The 17,866-nt window shown below is 48.0% G+C and overlaps 1 protein-coding gene across 3 annotated transcripts in view; it reads left to right on the top strand.

Moving 5' to 3' along the window:
• Positions 1–17,866, top strand: part of CLCN6 (chloride voltage-gated channel 6) — a 33,547-nt gene that overhangs the window by 4,566 nt on the left and 11,115 nt on the right. For all 3 annotated transcript variants that reach the window (XR_004958874.1, XM_036255580.1, XM_036255579.1), the window contains exons 3-12: positions 4,847–4,912; positions 5,234–5,299; positions 8,169–8,235; positions 11,063–11,169; positions 11,700–11,826; positions 13,147–13,214; positions 14,406–14,464; positions 16,285–16,417; positions 16,894–17,007; positions 17,213–17,379. Coding sequence is in view for 2 of the 3 variants with exons in the window: in XM_036255580.1 (XP_036111473.1) it covers positions 4,847–4,912; positions 5,234–5,299; positions 8,169–8,235; positions 11,063–11,169; positions 11,700–11,826; positions 13,147–13,214; positions 14,406–14,464; positions 16,285–16,417; positions 16,894–17,007; positions 17,213–17,379 (974 nt within the window). In the remaining variant the exon portion in view is untranslated. The remainder of the gene's footprint in view (positions 1–4,846; positions 4,913–5,233; positions 5,300–8,168; positions 8,236–11,062; positions 11,170–11,699; positions 11,827–13,146; positions 13,215–14,405; positions 14,465–16,284; positions 16,418–16,893; positions 17,008–17,212; positions 17,380–17,866) is intronic.

Genomic DNA, 17,866 nt, shown 5'->3' with positions numbered 1-17,866 from the left:
TTTGTTCTGTTCTTTCTTTTGGGACATGTTTCTTTGTCTCCTCATTTTGGCTGTCTCCCTGTTTGTTTCTATGTATTAGGTAGAGTTGCTATGTCTCCTGGGCTTCCTAGGGTGGCCTATTGTAGTAGGTGTCCTGTAGGGTCCAGTGGCACAGCCTCCCTGGTCTCCCAGCTGGGCCCTCAAGGTGTACCTCTCGTGCAGACTGTACACCCTTCTGTTGTAATTGAGTCTTGATTGCTGTTGGCATGTCAATGAGAGAGTTTTACTCTGATCAGCTGCAAGGACTGGCTGTGCCCACTGTCCACCGACCTCTGACTACCTTAGAGGATCAGCTGTGCAGGGGCCCCCCACATAGAGCAAGACTTACTTCAGCAGGGCTGTGGTACCCACTGAGTCCACTCCTTGAGTGTGTCACTTGTGGAGGTGGTTGGGTGGTGGTGCTTTGACATGATCTGAAGCTGTCCACTGGGTGTGCTGGCTCTGGGGCCAGGTCAGCCACTGCCTGTGTTCTACCCGGGGCCAGGCATAAGCTACAAAGTGATCTGCAGATGGCTGCTTCTTATGCTGGGCTTGGGGGTACCCAGGCAAAGCCAAATTGTGAACCAAGGCTAACTGCACCTAGTGCCAGGCCTGGGGCCACTTAACAAGAGGTATGGGGCTCGCTGAGGCCAGATGCTGCTTGTTTGAGAGAATTTAGGAAAATCTGAAGCAGGATCCAAGACAGGCCAATCCTATGGTAAAGCCACTGGAAACAGCTTGGGTGGGCCCGAAGGTTGGGTGGGGCAGGGCCTCAGGGAATCACCAGGGCGGGCCAAACTGTATGAGCCAGGTTGCTGGAGTCCCAGATATGGCGCCTGTCTGCTGTCCTCGTGGGGGAAGGGCTCACCAAAGGAACAAGGAACAAAGGCCTCCACCAGCACTTCTGTCCAGGAGAAAGCTTTCTCTCCAGTCCTCGCCCCAATGCCAAACAACACAGTTCTTCCTGTATGTCTCTGGTGCCTTTCGAGCTGCCTCCCCCTTGCTGGAGCTCAGAGGGAGCAAGTCTGAGTAAGTCTGTGCACTGGCCCTTTAAGAGGAGCTGGGGGGGAGGGGCTCCCGCAGCCTCAGCCTCCCTTAGCCTCAGTTCCTGCTGGTTTTACAGCCAGAAGTTATGGGGATTCTTTTCCTGGTACTGGAACCCTGAGCTGGGCGCCTGGTGTGGGATGGGGACCCCTCACTCCTCAGGGAGGATCTTCCCAGCCAAGGTGTCCTCCTGATTTTTATGTGTTACATGTGGGTGTGGGACCAGCTCGTCTACACCTCTGCCCCTCGTACAATCTCCAAGTGGCCTCTTCTTCAGTTTTGTAGTTGTAGGCCTTCCATTCAGCTTGATTTCAGGTGATTCCAAAGGATGTTTGTTCTGTAGTTTAGTTGTAATTTTGATGTGGTTGTAGGAGCCATATGTATTTTTTAATAGTTTGAGTCAGGTTCCAGATAAGATCCTCACATTGCATTTGTTTGATATATATTTTAAAACTCTTTTATCTTTAGGTCTCTCCATCTTTTTTCCTCTTGAAATTGACTTGACAAAATAATTTTAGGAATCCGGAACTTGCCCATTATGGTATAGTTTAATGTGCTACTCTGATGGGGCTTCTTGTAATGAGTCAGAAAGCATGGTATCCACTGATATATTTTCAAATATTTAAAAAATATCTGTTTACTGTACTTGAGAGATTAACAAGAATTAATATAAGATGCTCTATATTGTATCGTCTCATCATTGAAACTGGTGATATCATCCTGACTGTTACCATGACTGAAACTGTCTGCCCTCATCCTACTCCTGGGAATTCACCACAACGTCCCTGCACCATGGACCCTGCTGTTCCCTAGCCCCCTCCACTCCTTTCACTGAATTGCACTGGCATTTATAAAGCGTTTACTTTCAGTCAATGTGCATATTTATATAAATGTTATAGGTGAATGTTCTTTCATGTGAGTCATTAATATTTCTCAATTAGCCATCTTTTGAGTGAGAGCTTCTTGAGAGAGTTTGCTTTGTATTAGAGCAGATTTAGCCAGGCACTTACTCAGAACAGTCTGCTCAGATTGCATTCTTTTTTTTTTTAAATCCTCACCCGAGAACATTTTTGCATTTATCTCCAGATAGAGCAGGAGCGAAGAGGGGAAGAGAGAGAGAGAAACATCGTTGTGAGAGAGACATATCGAGTGGCTGCCACCCACATGACCCCAACAGGGCCGGGGACAAACTGCAACCGAGGTATGTGCCCTTAGCGGGAACTGAACCCAGGACTCTCTGGACCGCAGGCTAATGCTCTAACCGCTGAGCCAAATCGGCCAGGGCTGGAGTGTATTTTTTTTTTTTTTTTATCCTCACCCGAGGACATTTTTCTATTTTTTGTTCAGGTAGAGTGGGAAGGAGAGAGAGGAAGAGAGAGAGAGAAACATTGATGTGAAAGGGGCACATCAAGTGGCTGCCACCCACACGACCAACCAGGGCCGGGAACAAACTGCAACCGAGGTACACGCCCTTAGCAGGAAACGAACCCAGGCCTCTCTGGACTGCAGGCCGATGCTTTAACCACTGAGCCAAACCGGCCAGGGCTGGATTGTAGTATTAACACTCACCTAGAAAACCCTTCTGTTGAAAATCTGTCTACAATGTGCTCCTTGTCTTAGTAAGAGCTCATCACACATACTTGACTCTTTCTTTGATAAGTCAGGGGTCTTATGAGATGTTAGAATCCCCTTTTTGACATTCATTCCCATAGATGGTTTGAAGAATAATAACCCCCTATCTGTCCCATTGGGACTTGGATGGTGCCATTACCAAACAGTAATGTTTTTGTGCAGGACACAGGCTTTTTTTTGTTTTTCTAGAGAGAGGGGAAGGTGGGGCAAACATCAGTGTGAGAGAGAAACATCAATCTGATGGGTTGCCACCAGGACCCCGACCCGGGATCGAACCTGCGACCCTTCCCCTTCAGTGCAGGGGACTACACTCCAACCACTAAGCAACACCAGCCAGGGTCACAGGCTCTTTTGAGTTAGAAAAAGGCACCCCTCAGAGCAGAGGACTCGGGATAAAAAGCTGCCCCTCTGGGCCATAGCAACTTCCCTAGTTCGAGGCCCACTGAAGGTGCTTTTTCGGTGAGCACTCAGTGCCCTTTTTTTGGGCTGCATTTTAGTCCCCACTTGTCCCCCTGGCCAGGTACCATTTTGCTCATAACCAGAAGCAGCAGCCCTACAAGATAGCTGTAAAAAAATAAGTTGTTAGTCCCCCAAACCAAACAGCAGAAATAAAATAAAGTTAGACATGGCAAAGGAGAAGTAACAATGTCTGATTTTAATAACAGGTCATGCAGTTCATTGGTACATATTTACATTGACTGATTGTTTTGTTTAAAGGGGGAAGATTGATGTTCTGGCGTTGCATTTGTTCGTAAATGCCCCTTTGATCAGCTTTATTCAGGGTTGGGGTTAGTTTATAATTCACATGCTCTACAGTTGACCTATTTAAGTATATGCTTCAGTGGTGTGTTCAGTATGTTCAGAACTGTGCAGCCCCCACCAGTCAATTTTAGAACATGTTCGTCACCTCAGAGAGAAACCCTGCACCCATTAGCGGAGTCACTGCCTGTTCCCTTGTCCCTGCTTCTAGGCATGTCACTCGTCTGCTTTCTGTCTGTAGAGGTGCCTGTTCTGGACATCTGAAAGCCTTTTATTTTATTTATTTATTTTTTAATCCTTACCTGAGAATATTTTTCTGTTTATCTTCGGATATAGTGGGAGAGAGGGAGAGAGAGAGACACACATCCACTGGTTGCCTCCTGCACAACCCCAACCAGGGTTGGGGATGAACCGAAATTGAGGTATGTGCCCTTGACTGGAATCAAAGCTGCGACTCATTGGTCCTCAGACTGGCGCTTACCACTGGGCAGAACTGGCCAGGCCTGAAAACCTTCTAAATATTCTTAGAGGCATAGCATTATTAGAAAAAATCATCAAGCAAATACTTAATTGGCCAGTCATTTCTATAAATACTTGGTATGAAGGTTATTCATATTTTTCAACATTTTAATTTTTCTCCCTGTTTGTTCCTAGGGTGTGATGTCACTCACTTGATTACAAAACACACACACACACTTAATCACTCATGGATGAGTCTAGTTTCTCAGCAGAATTTTTTTGTTTTGTAGTCAGAAAAAAACAAATACTTTTTTTCAGATATGAAAAGTACACGGTCGCGTCGATGTTTCTCTCTCCCTCTCTTCATCCCTTTCTCCCTCCTGCTCTATCTGAGGATAAGTGCAAAAGAGTGTCCTCCGATGAGGATTTGAAAAAAAAAAAAAAAGTACATGGTGGCCCTGGCCAGTTTGGCTCAGCGGTTAGAGCATCAGCCCACGGATCAGAGAGACCCGGGTTCGGTTCCCGCTAAGGGCAGGTACCTCGGTTGCAGTTTGTCCCTGGCCCCAGTTGGGGTCATGTGGGTGGCAACCATTCGATGTGTCTCTCTCACGTCGATGTTTTTCTATCTCTCTCTTCCTCCCTCTCTCCCTCCCGCTCTATCTGAAGATAAATGCAAAAATGTTCTCGGGTGAGGATTAAAAAAATAAAAATAAAAAATAAATAAAAAGTACACCGTGTTTGCTGTGAAAATTTCAACCAATACCCAGATGTGAACACCTCCTAAAATATCTCCTCAGAGATAGCACTGTTAACAGTTTTCCCAGATATTTTTGCTTTATGTGTGCTGACATACAAATAATCTTAATTTTGTTTATTCAGAATGGGATCATATTGTACCACATTGTGACTTTTTACTCGCATGTCCCTCTTTCAGAGTTTGGATTATGATCGATGTATCAATGACCCTTACCTGGAAGTTTTGGAGACCATGGATAATAAGGTAAGTCCCATATTGATCTCGTGGGACTAAGGAGGTCTTATGATAGCTCTTGACCTTTACCCCTTGCCCTTTTAACCCTTTTCATGAAATACCAGCATTTATTTCTTAGTCCTTCATCCTGCTGACCAGAGTACTCCCTGGTCCAGCCTCTTAGAGTTCATCATTCTTACATTATAAAGCATCCTCCACATCAGACATCATCTTTGCCATTTTTGCTGTCCATGTGAAATTTACTCTAAACCTGGTTGGCCAAGCTATGTTCCTTCCCTGCTGCAAACATATTCCTGTTGACAAACAGTCATTCTTTTCCTGTGTGAACAGAAAGGTCGCAGGTATGAGGCGGTGAAGTGGATGATGGTGTTTGCCATTGGAGTCTGCACGGGTCTGGTGAGCAGGTGGGGAATGGGGGGGAGGGGCGGCAAGGTGGAAGGGTCAGAGGTCAAGCTCCAGCCTGACAAATAAGTTGTTTGTTATAATAGGGACTGCGTAGTCATCTTTTTCTTTTTTTAATGAATCACCTGACACTTTTTCATATTTCTCTTTTGCTTTCACTTTTTGGAATGAAAGTGAGCCATGCAACCAACTCTGGTGTTCTTGAAAGCACTCAGTAATTTATTTGGTCTTGCCCTATCTCTTATGATAAGGGGTGTGGTCCAATCAGGTAGATAACATGGGGGGCACAGTACCCAGAGGATGTTGAGGTCACTCTGTAGGTAAAAGCAAAGTAGTGGGAACTAAACTGGAAACATGGCCTTGCCTTTAGCACAGTGTGCCAGGCAACAGGACACTGTAGATCTCGGTGAATTTTTTTTTTTAATCCTTACCCGAGGACACTTTTTTGCATTTATCTTCAGATAGAGTGGGAGGGAGAGAGGAAGGAAAGGAAAGAGAAACATCGATGTGAGAGAGACACATCGACTGGTTGCCACCCACACGACCCCAACTGAGGCCGGGGACAAACTGCAACTGAGGTACGGACCCTTAGCAGGAACTGAACCTGGGAATCTCTGGTCTGTGGGCCGATGCTCTAACCGTTGAGCCAAACCAGTCAGGCTCGGTGAATTTTTTGTGCTGTCCTGGGCTTCTTCCCTGCACATTGCTCACTTTTCCTAGAAGGTGGAACTGGCGGTTAGGGGCAGAGGAATACACCTGGTCACACAGGGTTGTGGGGTCAGCACATTCACAGGTGAATGACCAACAAGAAAAGATTATGAGACATCGCCAAAGATGATAGTAGGGCAAGGTCTGGAACCATAGCTGCTGAACCTGGAGAAGAAAAGCCAGCAGTCAGTCCAAATGATACATGTCCATTCTGGTTCTCCTTCAATACAGTGTTAGAATAGGGGGTTGTCTTGGTCCATTCGGGCTACGTAACAAAATTACCGTAGTCTGGGGGGCTTAAACAACAGACATTTATTTCTCACAGGTCTGGAGGCTAGAAGTTCATGATCAAGGGCCAACAGACTAGTGTCTGGGGAGGACCCACTTCCTGGTTCATAGAAGACCACCCTTTTGCTCTGTCCTCACGTGGCAGAAGGGAGTAACAGAGCTCTCTGGCAGGGCCTCTCTTTTTAATCCTGACTTGGTATATTAGATAATATAATATATATTTTAGGTATACTGCAGTATAATTCAATATTGTATGTACTACATGGTGATCATTATCATAGGTCTAGTTACCATCTATCACTATACAATTGATCCCCTTCACCTATTTTGCCCTCCCCAATCCCCTTTCCCTTTCGGGGTCTCTTTATAAGGGCACTAATCCTATTCATGAGTGCTCCACCCTCAAGACCTTATCAGCTCCCAAAAGCCCCACCTCCAAATACCATCCTTTTGGAGGGGTTAGAATTTCAATATGAATTGGGGGCGGGGGGGGGGACACACAAACAGACGTTTAGTCCATAATAGTGATTATAGATATTCCATCCTATTTATCACCTTTTTCTAGAATTGACCACAGGCCTCATACTTACGTCTACATGATAGACCCATAAAACATAGACGTGTTTAATATAATACAGCCACAAGGGATAGTCACAGTTTTGTCTTCATAGCACTTGTCAGCTTTTTACTGTAGCAAATTAGAGGTCAGGGAACATCTTACTAGTTAAGACTAATGGCATTTAGAGGCCTCTTTGGTAACATTCTGGTGAACGCTGGTGTGGGGCAACTTGGGTTGATTTCATTGTTTTATTGAAATTTCGGAGTGTGAACTTGGCTGCATATGGTTCTGACAGCACATTTCCCTGTAACAGATTTCCATCTGGTTGTTAGTCTTTCTGCCACTTTCACGTCAAACTCCTTTGAACTGCATTTATCAATACTAACACCTTTACCTCCCACCCTCATGTAATAGGAAGGCAGACCTGCCTTTATAATGTAGCTACCTGTTCCTCTTGCTACTGGCTCTCTTGTCCTTTGTCTGTCACCACCTACTGCGTTGATATTTAAAAGCCCCTGACATTGGCTTGAGGGGAATCTGGAGTTAAAGGCATGAAGCTTCCGATCCTGAACCTATGAAGTCAGAAGTCTTTTCAGTTCCCCTTTAAGCCCAGAGCAGGGACTTATGAGAGTGGAGAGTGGAACATGAGCGGTTTTCTCTTACTTACCAGGGTAACCACTGACTACATAAGACAGTTCTAAGTGAAAATAGGGACTTAGTAAAATAGAAATAGCCAACATGCAAAACCCATGCACAGCTAAGTGAGTGTCACCATTCAAAGTACTCTGAGCTAGCCCAGCCCAGAGCAGCTCAGTTGGTTGGACCGTGTCCATACACTGAAAGATGGTAGGTTTGACTTCCAATCAGATTGTGGGTTTGATCCCCGGTGGGGACAAGTATGGGAGGCAGCCGATCGATGTTTCTCTCTCACATCAATGTTTCTCTCTCTGTCTCTCTCAAATCAATTAAAAAAATTTTTTCAAAGTAATCTAAGCTATGTGCTTATTCAGCTAAGCATCACTGAAGACACAGTGGTCTTCCTTGGTCTCATATCTTTTTCTGCATTCTTTTCCCTCTTTGTTTTATTCTCCTCCTCTCAACATAGCTGTACATGTCCTTTTGTTCTTGGGGGGCAGTGAGGCCAGGCTGGAGCAGGGCCTCTGGAGAATGGAAGCCACTCCCCCACTGCTGCTGGTAACGCCGGTGTGCGTCCCGGGGCCGTCAGCGCAGTGGGGGAGTCTGCTCTCGGGGCAGTGCCGTCACACCTTCGGGAAAGCTGCGTGACTGACGCTCCCTTGCTCTTCACAGGTGGGTCTCTTTGTGGACTTCTTTGTGCGCCTCTTCACCCAGCTCAAGTTTGGAGTGGTACAGACATGTATCCTTGTCACGGTTCCTGGTGGTCGTGGATGCCAGCAGTTTCTGCTTTTACTTTCTTGTCTAGAAATGAGTTTAACAGTAGATACGACCTGTGAAGAGCTATTCATTAGCTGTTCAGCTTTAAGGTTTGTGATTAACATTGAAGGACACAAAAGGAACGTGTTAATAAATAGAGATACATTCATGGTTGGTGAGACACAAACCACCAAGATGCCTGCTTTTCCCAGTCGGTCTATAAATTCAATGTAGTTCCAATGAAAATGCCAATAGGATTTTTCATGGAACTTGACAGTTCTCTTCCTAAATTTGTGTGGAAGAGTAAAGGGCCAGAAGTAGTTGAGATAGTTTTGAACAACATGCAGGAGGACTTGCCCTACTAGATGTCAAGACTTATAATTCAAGATACAGTCATTGGGACAGTGTCACACTGGCGCAGGAACACCCAGTTAGTGAATGGAAGGTAATGGGGATGCAGACGCTGGCCTGTGTGAATGACAGTCAGCGATAAATCGGTGAGGATAAAATGGGTTATTTAATAAAAGATGCCGGAACATTGGATATCCATATGGAAAAATAGAGAAATAGATTCCTTCTTTGTACTAGAAATTAATTTCAGAAGTACGAAGATGTAAATAGGCAAAACAAAACTTGAAGCCCTGGCCAGTTTTGCTCAACGGTTAGAGCACCAGCCCTCGGACCAATGAGTCTCGGGTTCGATTCAGTTCAAGGGCATGTATCTGAGTTGCAGTTCGTCCCCAGCCCTGGTCGGGTCGTGCAGGAGGCAACCAGTCAGTGTGTCTCTGTCATATCAATCTCCCTCCCTCCCTCTCTCTCTCTCTCTCTCTCTCTCTCTCTCTCTCTCTCTTCCTCCCTCCCACTCTATCTCATAATAAATAGAAAAATATCCTCAGGTGAATATTTAAAACAAAAACAAAATAAGAGGCATGATTTGTATCCATAATGTAGGAAGAACTACAACACTAAGAAAAGCAGCCCAGTAGAAAAATTAGTAAAGTGTACAAATAGGACATTCTCAGTAGAGGAAAATTAAATAGTAAATAAACCTGTGGAAAAGTGCTCACCCCACCACTGCTCAGGGGAATGGAAATTTAATAACTAGGAAGCTGCACCTTCGCATGACTCATGAATTCTCCCGCTGTAGACCTGAGACACATACGAAGATGTTCCTTGCAGCTTCATGATTGCGAAAAATTGGAATCACCAAATGGGGAAATGAAACAAGTATGGTATGTTCATATGATACGATTTTGTGCAGAAGTTAAAATGAACAAACCAGGACTGTGTATCAACTTGGCTAATTCTCAAAAGTTAGAAAAGGAAGTTGGAATATGTGCGTGGAATACAATGCCATTATTTTAATTTTAAAAACATAGAACAATATGGATACATCTGGAAACATACATGTGCTAACCTAAGACTAAAAGGCCAAAGTGACAGGCAACGAGTATGTATTCCAGATTCACAGACAGCTATTTGGGAAGCTCTGGTTCAGGCAGAAATCCAAGTGTTGCTATTAGGAGGTGAAAGCAGGGGGTGCTTATGAGAAGGAGAAGGGAACAGCTAATGAACAGGAGGAAGAAATTTCTTTGGGTGTTACTAAGCTATGGAAGGAATTCCTACAGGTGCGGATAAGCTATCCTAAGTGATGCTAATATTAGTCTTACTCTCTGTTTCCTTGTTATCTTTGCAATATTAGTCTTACTCTCTGTTTCCTTGTTATCTTTGCAAACAGCTGTTTGAAAACTGCTGCTTTAGGCCCAGTCCAAAGGTTAATTTTCCCAGTGCTAACATTCCAAAGGTTCGGGGAGTCAGGCAAACAGGTAGTTAGTTTCTCTGGGATGGCAGCTCTGACTCCACTTTAAAGTGACTCCATTTATATTATGTTTCACAGTAGCTCCAGGTTAGTGGTTTTTCCCAGAGGAGAGATGGACAGAAACGTAAAGATTTTTTATTAATGACACTTAATTTTTTTTTAGAGAGAGAGGAATAGAGAGGAACATTGATTGGCTGCCTCCCGCATGCCTCTCACTGGGGATAGAAGCCCACAAACCCATCGGGGGAATAGAACCAGCGACCTCTTGGTGCATGGACGACACTCAACCACTGAGCGACACTGGCCAGGACTTAATGTTTTCATTTTTTAAAAAATATCTGGAGCAAATGTGGCATCACATTGCAATTTATGAGTGATGGTTACTTTTTGTTAATCCTCACCTGAGGAGTAGAAGGGAGGGAGGGGGGACAGAGAAAGAGAGAGTGAGAAACATCGATGTGAGAGAGAGATGTGGATTGGTTGCCTCCCAAACATACCTAACCAGCGGCTGGAGATCTAACCTGCAACCTAGGTATGTGACCTTGACTGGGATTTGAACCCATGACTCTTCGGTGTGCAGGGTGATGCTCTAACCACTGAGTACACCAGCCAGGGCTTTTTGTTTTTTAGAAGAGAGAGAGAAACATCATTGTGAGAGAGACACATCAATTGGTTGCCTCCTGCGTGACCTCAGCCAGGGCCAGGGCGGGAATCTGCAACCCGGGTACATGCCCTTGACCGGGAATCAAACCTGAGACTCTTCAGTCTGTGGCCTGATGCTCTAATGGCTGAACCAAACCAGCCAGGGCGATGTTACTTTTTGTGTTGATTGAAGCATTTCATAATGAAAAATGGTTCCTAGTGGAGACGTGGCAAACGGGAAGCAGTGCAGTGAGCAGCCAGCATGTCTCAGAGAAGAAGCTGCACCAGTCCAGGTGTTCGCAGGAAAGCCGTCGGCTGGAGCACATTTTCCTTAACCCACTTTCTGCAGCGGTGGAGGAATGCAGCCAGAAAGGGTGCCTCGCCCTGTCCCTTCTTGAACTCTTGGGTTTCAACTTGATTTTTGTCTTCTTGGGGAGTCTTCTCGTCCTAATTGAGGTGAGGGGGTGTGGGTGCTGCCCTTTCGCTTTCAGGGTTTGGGGTCCTGCCCTCCTTATCTTCATCGCCATTACTGGAAGGTCAGAGAACTGAATTAGACTTGGAATCGAGATTCCTGCAGAAAGTGGCCTCTTACTCAGAAATGTTTCTGAAAGTAAAGGTTTTAGCCTCTAGAGAGATTAAAGAGCAAACATCTGGATTAGGATGGTTCTCCACCTTGGGGAGCATGTTAGGATCCCCTGGGGAACGTTAAAAATGACTCTTACCTGGGCCCCAGCTCAGGTGAGTGCGATCAGAACGTCTGGACTGGTGCCTGCGTGCGTCGTTGGAGGAAAGGCTCCTGGCGATGCCGAATCACCAAGCACTTGTTAGAAATGCACATCCTCCCATCCCCTCCCAGACCTAGGGAGTCAGAAACCCAGGCCCACCAGGCGATGCTGATGGAGTCAGTTGTCCCTTTGTAGTGAGGTTGATGAGGGTGGGCCACGGAGCCCGTGGATTTGAGTGTGGGTGTGCTGCTCTCCCGCCAGCCTGTGGCAGCAGGTTCTGGGATACCCGAGATCAAATGCTATCTGAACGGAGTGAAGGTGCCCGGAATCGTCCGTCTGCGGACCCTGCTCTGCAAAGCCTTCGGAGTGCTGTTCAGTGTGGCTGGAGGTGAGGAGGGGCTTTCTGACTTCCACCTTCACATCTTCAAGGGGAAAGGTGACAGGAAGCTTTGTGTATGTAAATGAAGTCGATTTGGATAGGAAGACCTGCGCTTTCTGTTGATGGTTTTGTTTTTTATTTTTATTTTCATTTATTTAATTTTCTAAAGTATGTTTTTGTTGATTTTAGAGGGAGAGGAAGGGAGAGGGAGAGAGAGGTAGAAACATCAATGAGAGAAAAACATTGATCCACTGCCTCCTGCAGGCCCCCTACTAGGGATCAGACCTGAACCTGAGCATGTGCCCTGATTAAAAATCAAACCGATGACCTGCTGGCACCTGAGATAACACTCAACCCTGAGCCACACCAGCTGGACAGCTTTGTTTTTATTTTTTAATTAATTGATTGATTGATTGATTGATTAATCTTAGAGAGAAAAACATCCATGAGAGAACATCAATCGGTTGCCTCCCGCATGCCCCCCACCAGAGATCTGGCCCACAACCCAAACATGTGCCCTGCCTGGGAATTGAACCAGTGACCTCCTGGTTCATGGGTCGATGCTCAACCCTGAGCCACACCAGTTGGGCCAGATAGCTTAGTTTATAAAATGCAGGCTCTGGCCCTGGTCAGTTTTGCTCAGTGGTTAGAGCATCGGCCTCTGGGTCGCAGGTTCAATTCCCAGTCAAAGGCACGTACCTGGGTTGCAGGTTCTATCCCTGACCCCACTTGGGGTTGTGTGGTAAGCAACCAGTCGATGTGTCTTACGTCCATGTTTCTCTTTCTTCCTCCCTCCCTTCCACTCTATCTAAAAGGCATTGGAAAATTATATCCTCAGGTGAGGATTAACAAAAAATAAAAATAAAAAAGATATAAAATGCAGGCACTGTTAGTGAATTACCGTTCAGAGCTCTCTGATTAACTCACCGTTCAGTTTGGAAGTAGACCACCATCTAGTTGGTTTATGGAGTTGGCTCTTTGCAAAGTCAGTGAGTTTTTTGGGTAAAAAGCCAGATAGTCAACATTCCAGGCCTTGTGGGCCAAGAGGCCAGATGGGAAATGTTACTTGGTCCTTACACTTACGTAACCATTTAAAACATTCTTAGCTCTCCAGCTGTACAAAAATAGCAAGCCTGTTTGGTCCGCAGACTGTGGTTGACTGATGCCCAGTTTAGAGTTTAAAGAGTATTTTCTCTTATTTAATGGGAATTTGACTCACTTTTGGATAGACAGTTGCACAGACATCTCGTTTATATTTTCAAGTGGAAGGTTCACACAGCAGAGGTGTCCTGTGCTGATGATGGTCTCCCCTTCTTCACCTGTTCCCAGGGCTCTTTGTGGGGAAGGAAGGCCCCATGATCCACAGTGGGGCCGTGGTGGGAGCTGGCCTACCTCAGGTAAGGGTTGATGGGAGGGCGAGACCCTTGCAGTGGTCTCCAGGGGAGGGGCATTCTGTGCTTCATTCTGGAAAAACATCCATTGGGAATACCCTAACATGGCTTTGAAATCTGAAGTCAGTAATGTGAAAACTATGTGGCCTGTCGCTGGGAGAGTGGGTAACTGGTACCTCAGAGCTTTAATGAGGGCCTAGGAGCAGAAATGGGACATAGAGAAAGTCTGTTTCAGTGAAAGTCACCTGGCCTGGCCGGTGTGGCTCAGTGGTTGAGCATCGACCCATGCACCAAGAGGTCGCCGGTTCGATTTCTGGTCAGGGCACATGCCCAGGTTGTGGTCTAGATCCCCAGTGGGGGGCATGCAGGAGGTGACCAATTGATGTTCTCTCTCATCGATGCTTCTATCTCTCCCTCTCTCTCTCTCTAAAAATCAATAAAGAAAAAAGAAATGTAAATGAAAGTCACCTGGTGCCCCACAGCCACTGGCCAGCCCCTCTGCAGAAGGCGGCTCAGCGGGTCAGCCCAGCGCTGCCGAATCCAAGATGCTGGGAGCACAGCTGGGGGGGTTCCGGGCGCAGGGCTGTGCTGAGTGCGCCCGAGGTAGCACAGGACCCATGACAGCGCAGGGTAGGCGCTAGCTCAGGACGCCGAGGCTGCCGTCCTCACGGGCTGCTCCCGATTCGGGCTCAGGGTCACTTGTGGACACAGCCCTCTCTCAGCCCGAGGGGAGGGAGTGGCAGGGAGTGAGCGGTGGAAGCAAAGCAGAGAAGACCGTCCAGGGCCCGCCTTCTGATCTCCGTGCCGCCTCCCTGCGCGTGCATGCAGCCCCTGCCTCCGGAAGCTGGGGCCTGGGCGCGGCCTGGGCACTGGTGCAGGTGAAGGTGGCGCTCGGGCCCTTCCCTGCCCTCGTCCCCTGAGCAGGGCTCCCGTGTCTTCTGCAGCAGCTTTCATTCCCCCAGCCCTGCGCTCAGCTGTTTCCTTCCCCTTCTTCCTTCCGACTGGTTGACTGTGTACGAAATGCAATTTCTGAAGAGCGTAGAGATTTCGGGGCGGGAAAGAAAGGAAGTTCTTTTCCCCGGGCTGCTACTGTGGACTCTTCCTTCTTGCAGCACATCTGCCCAGGTGTGTTCAAGGCAGGGGTCCTGCAGACCTGGCCCCGGGGCCCCTCTCTGACTTGCTTTCCTCTTGTTGTAGTTCCAGAGCATCTCCTTCCGGAAGATCCAGGTGAACTTCCCCTATTTCCGAAGTGACAGGTATGGAAAGGTTAGGAATTGGATTTTCCTTTCTTTTCCTCTCTTTAAGTTAAATTTATTGGGGTGACATTGATTAATAAGATTACTTAGGTTTCAAGTAGATTTCTATGACACATGGTCTGTCTATTGCACTGTGTGCCCACCACCCAAAGTCAGATCATCTTTGTCACCATATGTTTGGCTCCCTTTGCTCCCCCTACCCCCCTCCCTCTGGTAAGCACCATACCGTTCTGTGTCTGTGACTTTTCAGTTTTATATCCCACATATGAGTGACATCATATGGTTCTCAGCTTTTCCTGACTGACGTATTTCACTTAGCATAGTGTCCTCAAGGTCCATCCACGTTGTCGCAGATGGTAGTGTTTCATCTTTCCTTGTAGCTAAGTAGTATTCCTGTATATATACACGTATACATACGTGTATATGTATGTGTGTGCATGTGTGTGTGTGTGTATAACCTTTATCCAGTTATCTACTGAAGGACACTTAGGTTGTTTCCATGTCTTGGTGACCGTGAATAATGCTGCAGTGAGCATAGGGATGGGATGCATATATATTTGTGAATAAATGTTTTCAAATTTTGGGGGTAGATACCCAAAAGCGGGGTTGCTGGGTCAACGATAACGCCTGTAAGGTTTGAGGAGCCCCCAGACCGCTTTCCCAGTGGCTTTCCCAGTCTGCATTCCCACCAGCAGTGATGAGGGCTCCTTTTCCCCCATGCTCTCTCCAACACTTGCTATTCCTTGCCTTGTTGACAATAGGACTTGGATTTTCATGAAAAGATAAACTGCATTTACTGCTCCTCAGACCCGATGCTCGCTCTGCCGGCTCACTGTCTCCCCTGCTGGGCAGGCTGCTTGAAACCCGGTGCCAGGAAGGAGGTGGCCTTTGAGCTACTGCCCTGAAAATAAGCAACAAGGGCCTGGCTGGTCTCACGGCTTCTGTTTTGTCCTGACCTAAGGCCTGGACGCGTCTCGGGCAATGAAATACGCGACCGAGCCCTGGCCAGTTTGGCTCAGTGGTTAAGAGTGTCAGCCCGTGGACTGAAGGGTGGTGGGTTTGATTCCTGGTCATGGGCACATACCTGGGTTGTAGGTTCGATCCCCAGCCCTGGTTGGAGTCATGCGGGAGGCAACCAACCCATGTCTCTTTCTCACATTGATGTTTCTCTCTTTCTCCATCCCTTCCACTTTATCTAAAAATCAATGGAGAAATATCCTCAGGTGAGGATTAACCAAAAATAAAAAAAAAGACAACACAACTGAGACAGTCCACAGGCATACTATCAAGAGTGTATTTCGTATTCCAAAGCAGTGTACTGGATCGCTGCCTTTCTGGGTTGGAAGGTGCTCTTCTTGGTAGTTTTTTGCCCTATGGGGTTTGTGTGTGTTTAACTGTCCAGCACACAAGGCCCTTGGAATCGGCCCCCGGTGAGAGCTCTGGTCCACCGTCCTGCCTTGGTATTCCTGCAGGTCACTCATTGTTACCTGCCCCCCTGCGGTCACCGGCACTTTGACAGTCCCATGATGCCGTGGCCTTCTGGAAGGAAGCTCTGGGACGAGTGAGGCTCAGCAGGGACTGAGCTGGGGCTGGGATCCCACGTTCAGAGGACTCTGACATGAGGGGCCTCCCCCTGGAGGCACTCGGGCGGGGAGAGCATCAGGCTCTCGGGTGAACCTGTTTGTGGCCCAGTCGGCCTCACCGGAGACCTGCCCTCAAGCCCTGACGTCTGGGTCCTGAGAGCAAACGTTAGATAAGGAAGGGGAAGCTTCTGCGGCCGAGGCTTCGTCCAAGAGACCCGCTGTGTCGTCTCTCCTCAGAGACAAGCGGGACTTCGTGTCAGCAGGGGCGGCTGCCGGCGTCGCTGCAGCTTTCGGGGCTCCCATCGGGGGGACCTTGTTCAGTCTGGAGGAGGGCTCGTCCTTCTGGAACCAAGGGCTCACGTGGAAAGTGGTGAGCAGGACCTTCAGAGAAACCTTCTCCATGTGACCACACCCCGATCTAAGCCGTAGTTCTGAGATCAGCATGGTTGCCTAGACTGGAAGTTCCTTTGCTTCAGACACCGTAGCTGCCCTCCGCAGACTTCCCTGTCCTCTTCGTACCCGAGCCCTTGCATTCCCCACATCAAAGTGCCGGTCATTGGGAGGCGGCCGCAGAGCCGGGCTTGAACCCCCATCTCCTGCCTTAGATGGAGCGGCGCCTTCCTCTCGTGTTACTGCTCCCTTCGGCACCGCCTGTGCGCGGTGGGTGAGCGGCTAGGTTCGCGCAGCAGGGCGGTGGTACGCCGCCCACACGGTGCCTTTCCTGCGGGGGTGCTGGGTCCCCTGGAGCTGGCGGCCTCTGTGGAGCAGTAGGTTTCACAAGGAGGGTCAGGGAGAAAGTTGGACTTGCCACTGTTGAATGTCCTTGTCTTTGTCACCTGTCTCTAGCTCTTCTGTTCCATGTCTGCCACCTTCACCCTCAACTTCTTTCGCTCTGGGATTCAGTTTGGAAGTTGGGGTTCCTTCCAGCTCCCTGGGCTGCTGAACTTTGGCGAGTTTAAGGTATGCTTTGTTCTCTATCCCCAGAATTTCTTGCTTGACCATGATAATCACTCTGAGCACCAGAGAGAAGTGACCTCTGGCCTGTGGGCTCTGCCCTCTGGCCCCCTGCGTGTGCGCCCTGCCCGGCTGTCCTCTCTCCGCTTCCCTCCCTCCCTGTTCTCATGGGCACTGTGGTGTGTCCCTCTCCCTTTCTTTCCCTTCTCAGTGCTCTGACTCGGATAAAAAATGTCATCTCTGGACAGCTGTGGATTTGGGTTTCTTCGTCGTGATGGGGGTCATTGGGGGCCTCCTGGGAGCCACATTCAACTGTCTGAACAAGAGGCTTGCAAAGTACCGTATGCGGAACGTGCACCCGAAACCTAAGCTCGTCAGGTACTTGAGCGGTCGCTCCCCCAGGCTGTGTGGCTCCCCGAGCTTTGAGTGGGCTGGGCCCCCGCTCCCCGGGGAGGTGGTTACGTGAACAGACCCTGCTTCCCACGCCAGCTTAGATTTCGCGTCGAAGAATGAGAATGGAGACAGGCCGTGACCTGCTGTTTTGTCGCAGGCCAGAAGGCTGAGTCAGCTCCGTCCAGGGGCCCAGCCTCTCCTGGTTCACACCGAGGATGCGTGACACAGCCCGAGGGTCAGTGAGGTGCACTCCAGGACCTAACACGAAAGGCCATTCTGTCCCTCAGAGAGAGATGTGGACGCAGCAGCCATGTTCCTGGCTGCCCACTTTTTACATAAAAATTTCTGGAACACAGCAGGTCACTGACATTCTGCACACATGTGACCGACAGGGCTATGAGCATGCTCTTTGGGGAAATGAAAGTTCAGATAGGAGGGGCTGTGTTTCAGTTCCCAAGACCGGGGTGTTTTT

The sequence above is a fragment of the Molossus molossus genome, unplaced genomic scaffold (assembly GCF_014108415.1).
Source record: "Molossus molossus isolate mMolMol1 unplaced genomic scaffold, mMolMol1.p scaffold_m16_p_12, whole genome shotgun sequence".
Classification (NCBI taxonomy): Eukaryota; Metazoa; Chordata; class Mammalia; order Chiroptera; family Molossidae; genus Molossus; species Molossus molossus.
This window is presented reverse-complemented; position numbering and strand designations above follow the sequence as displayed.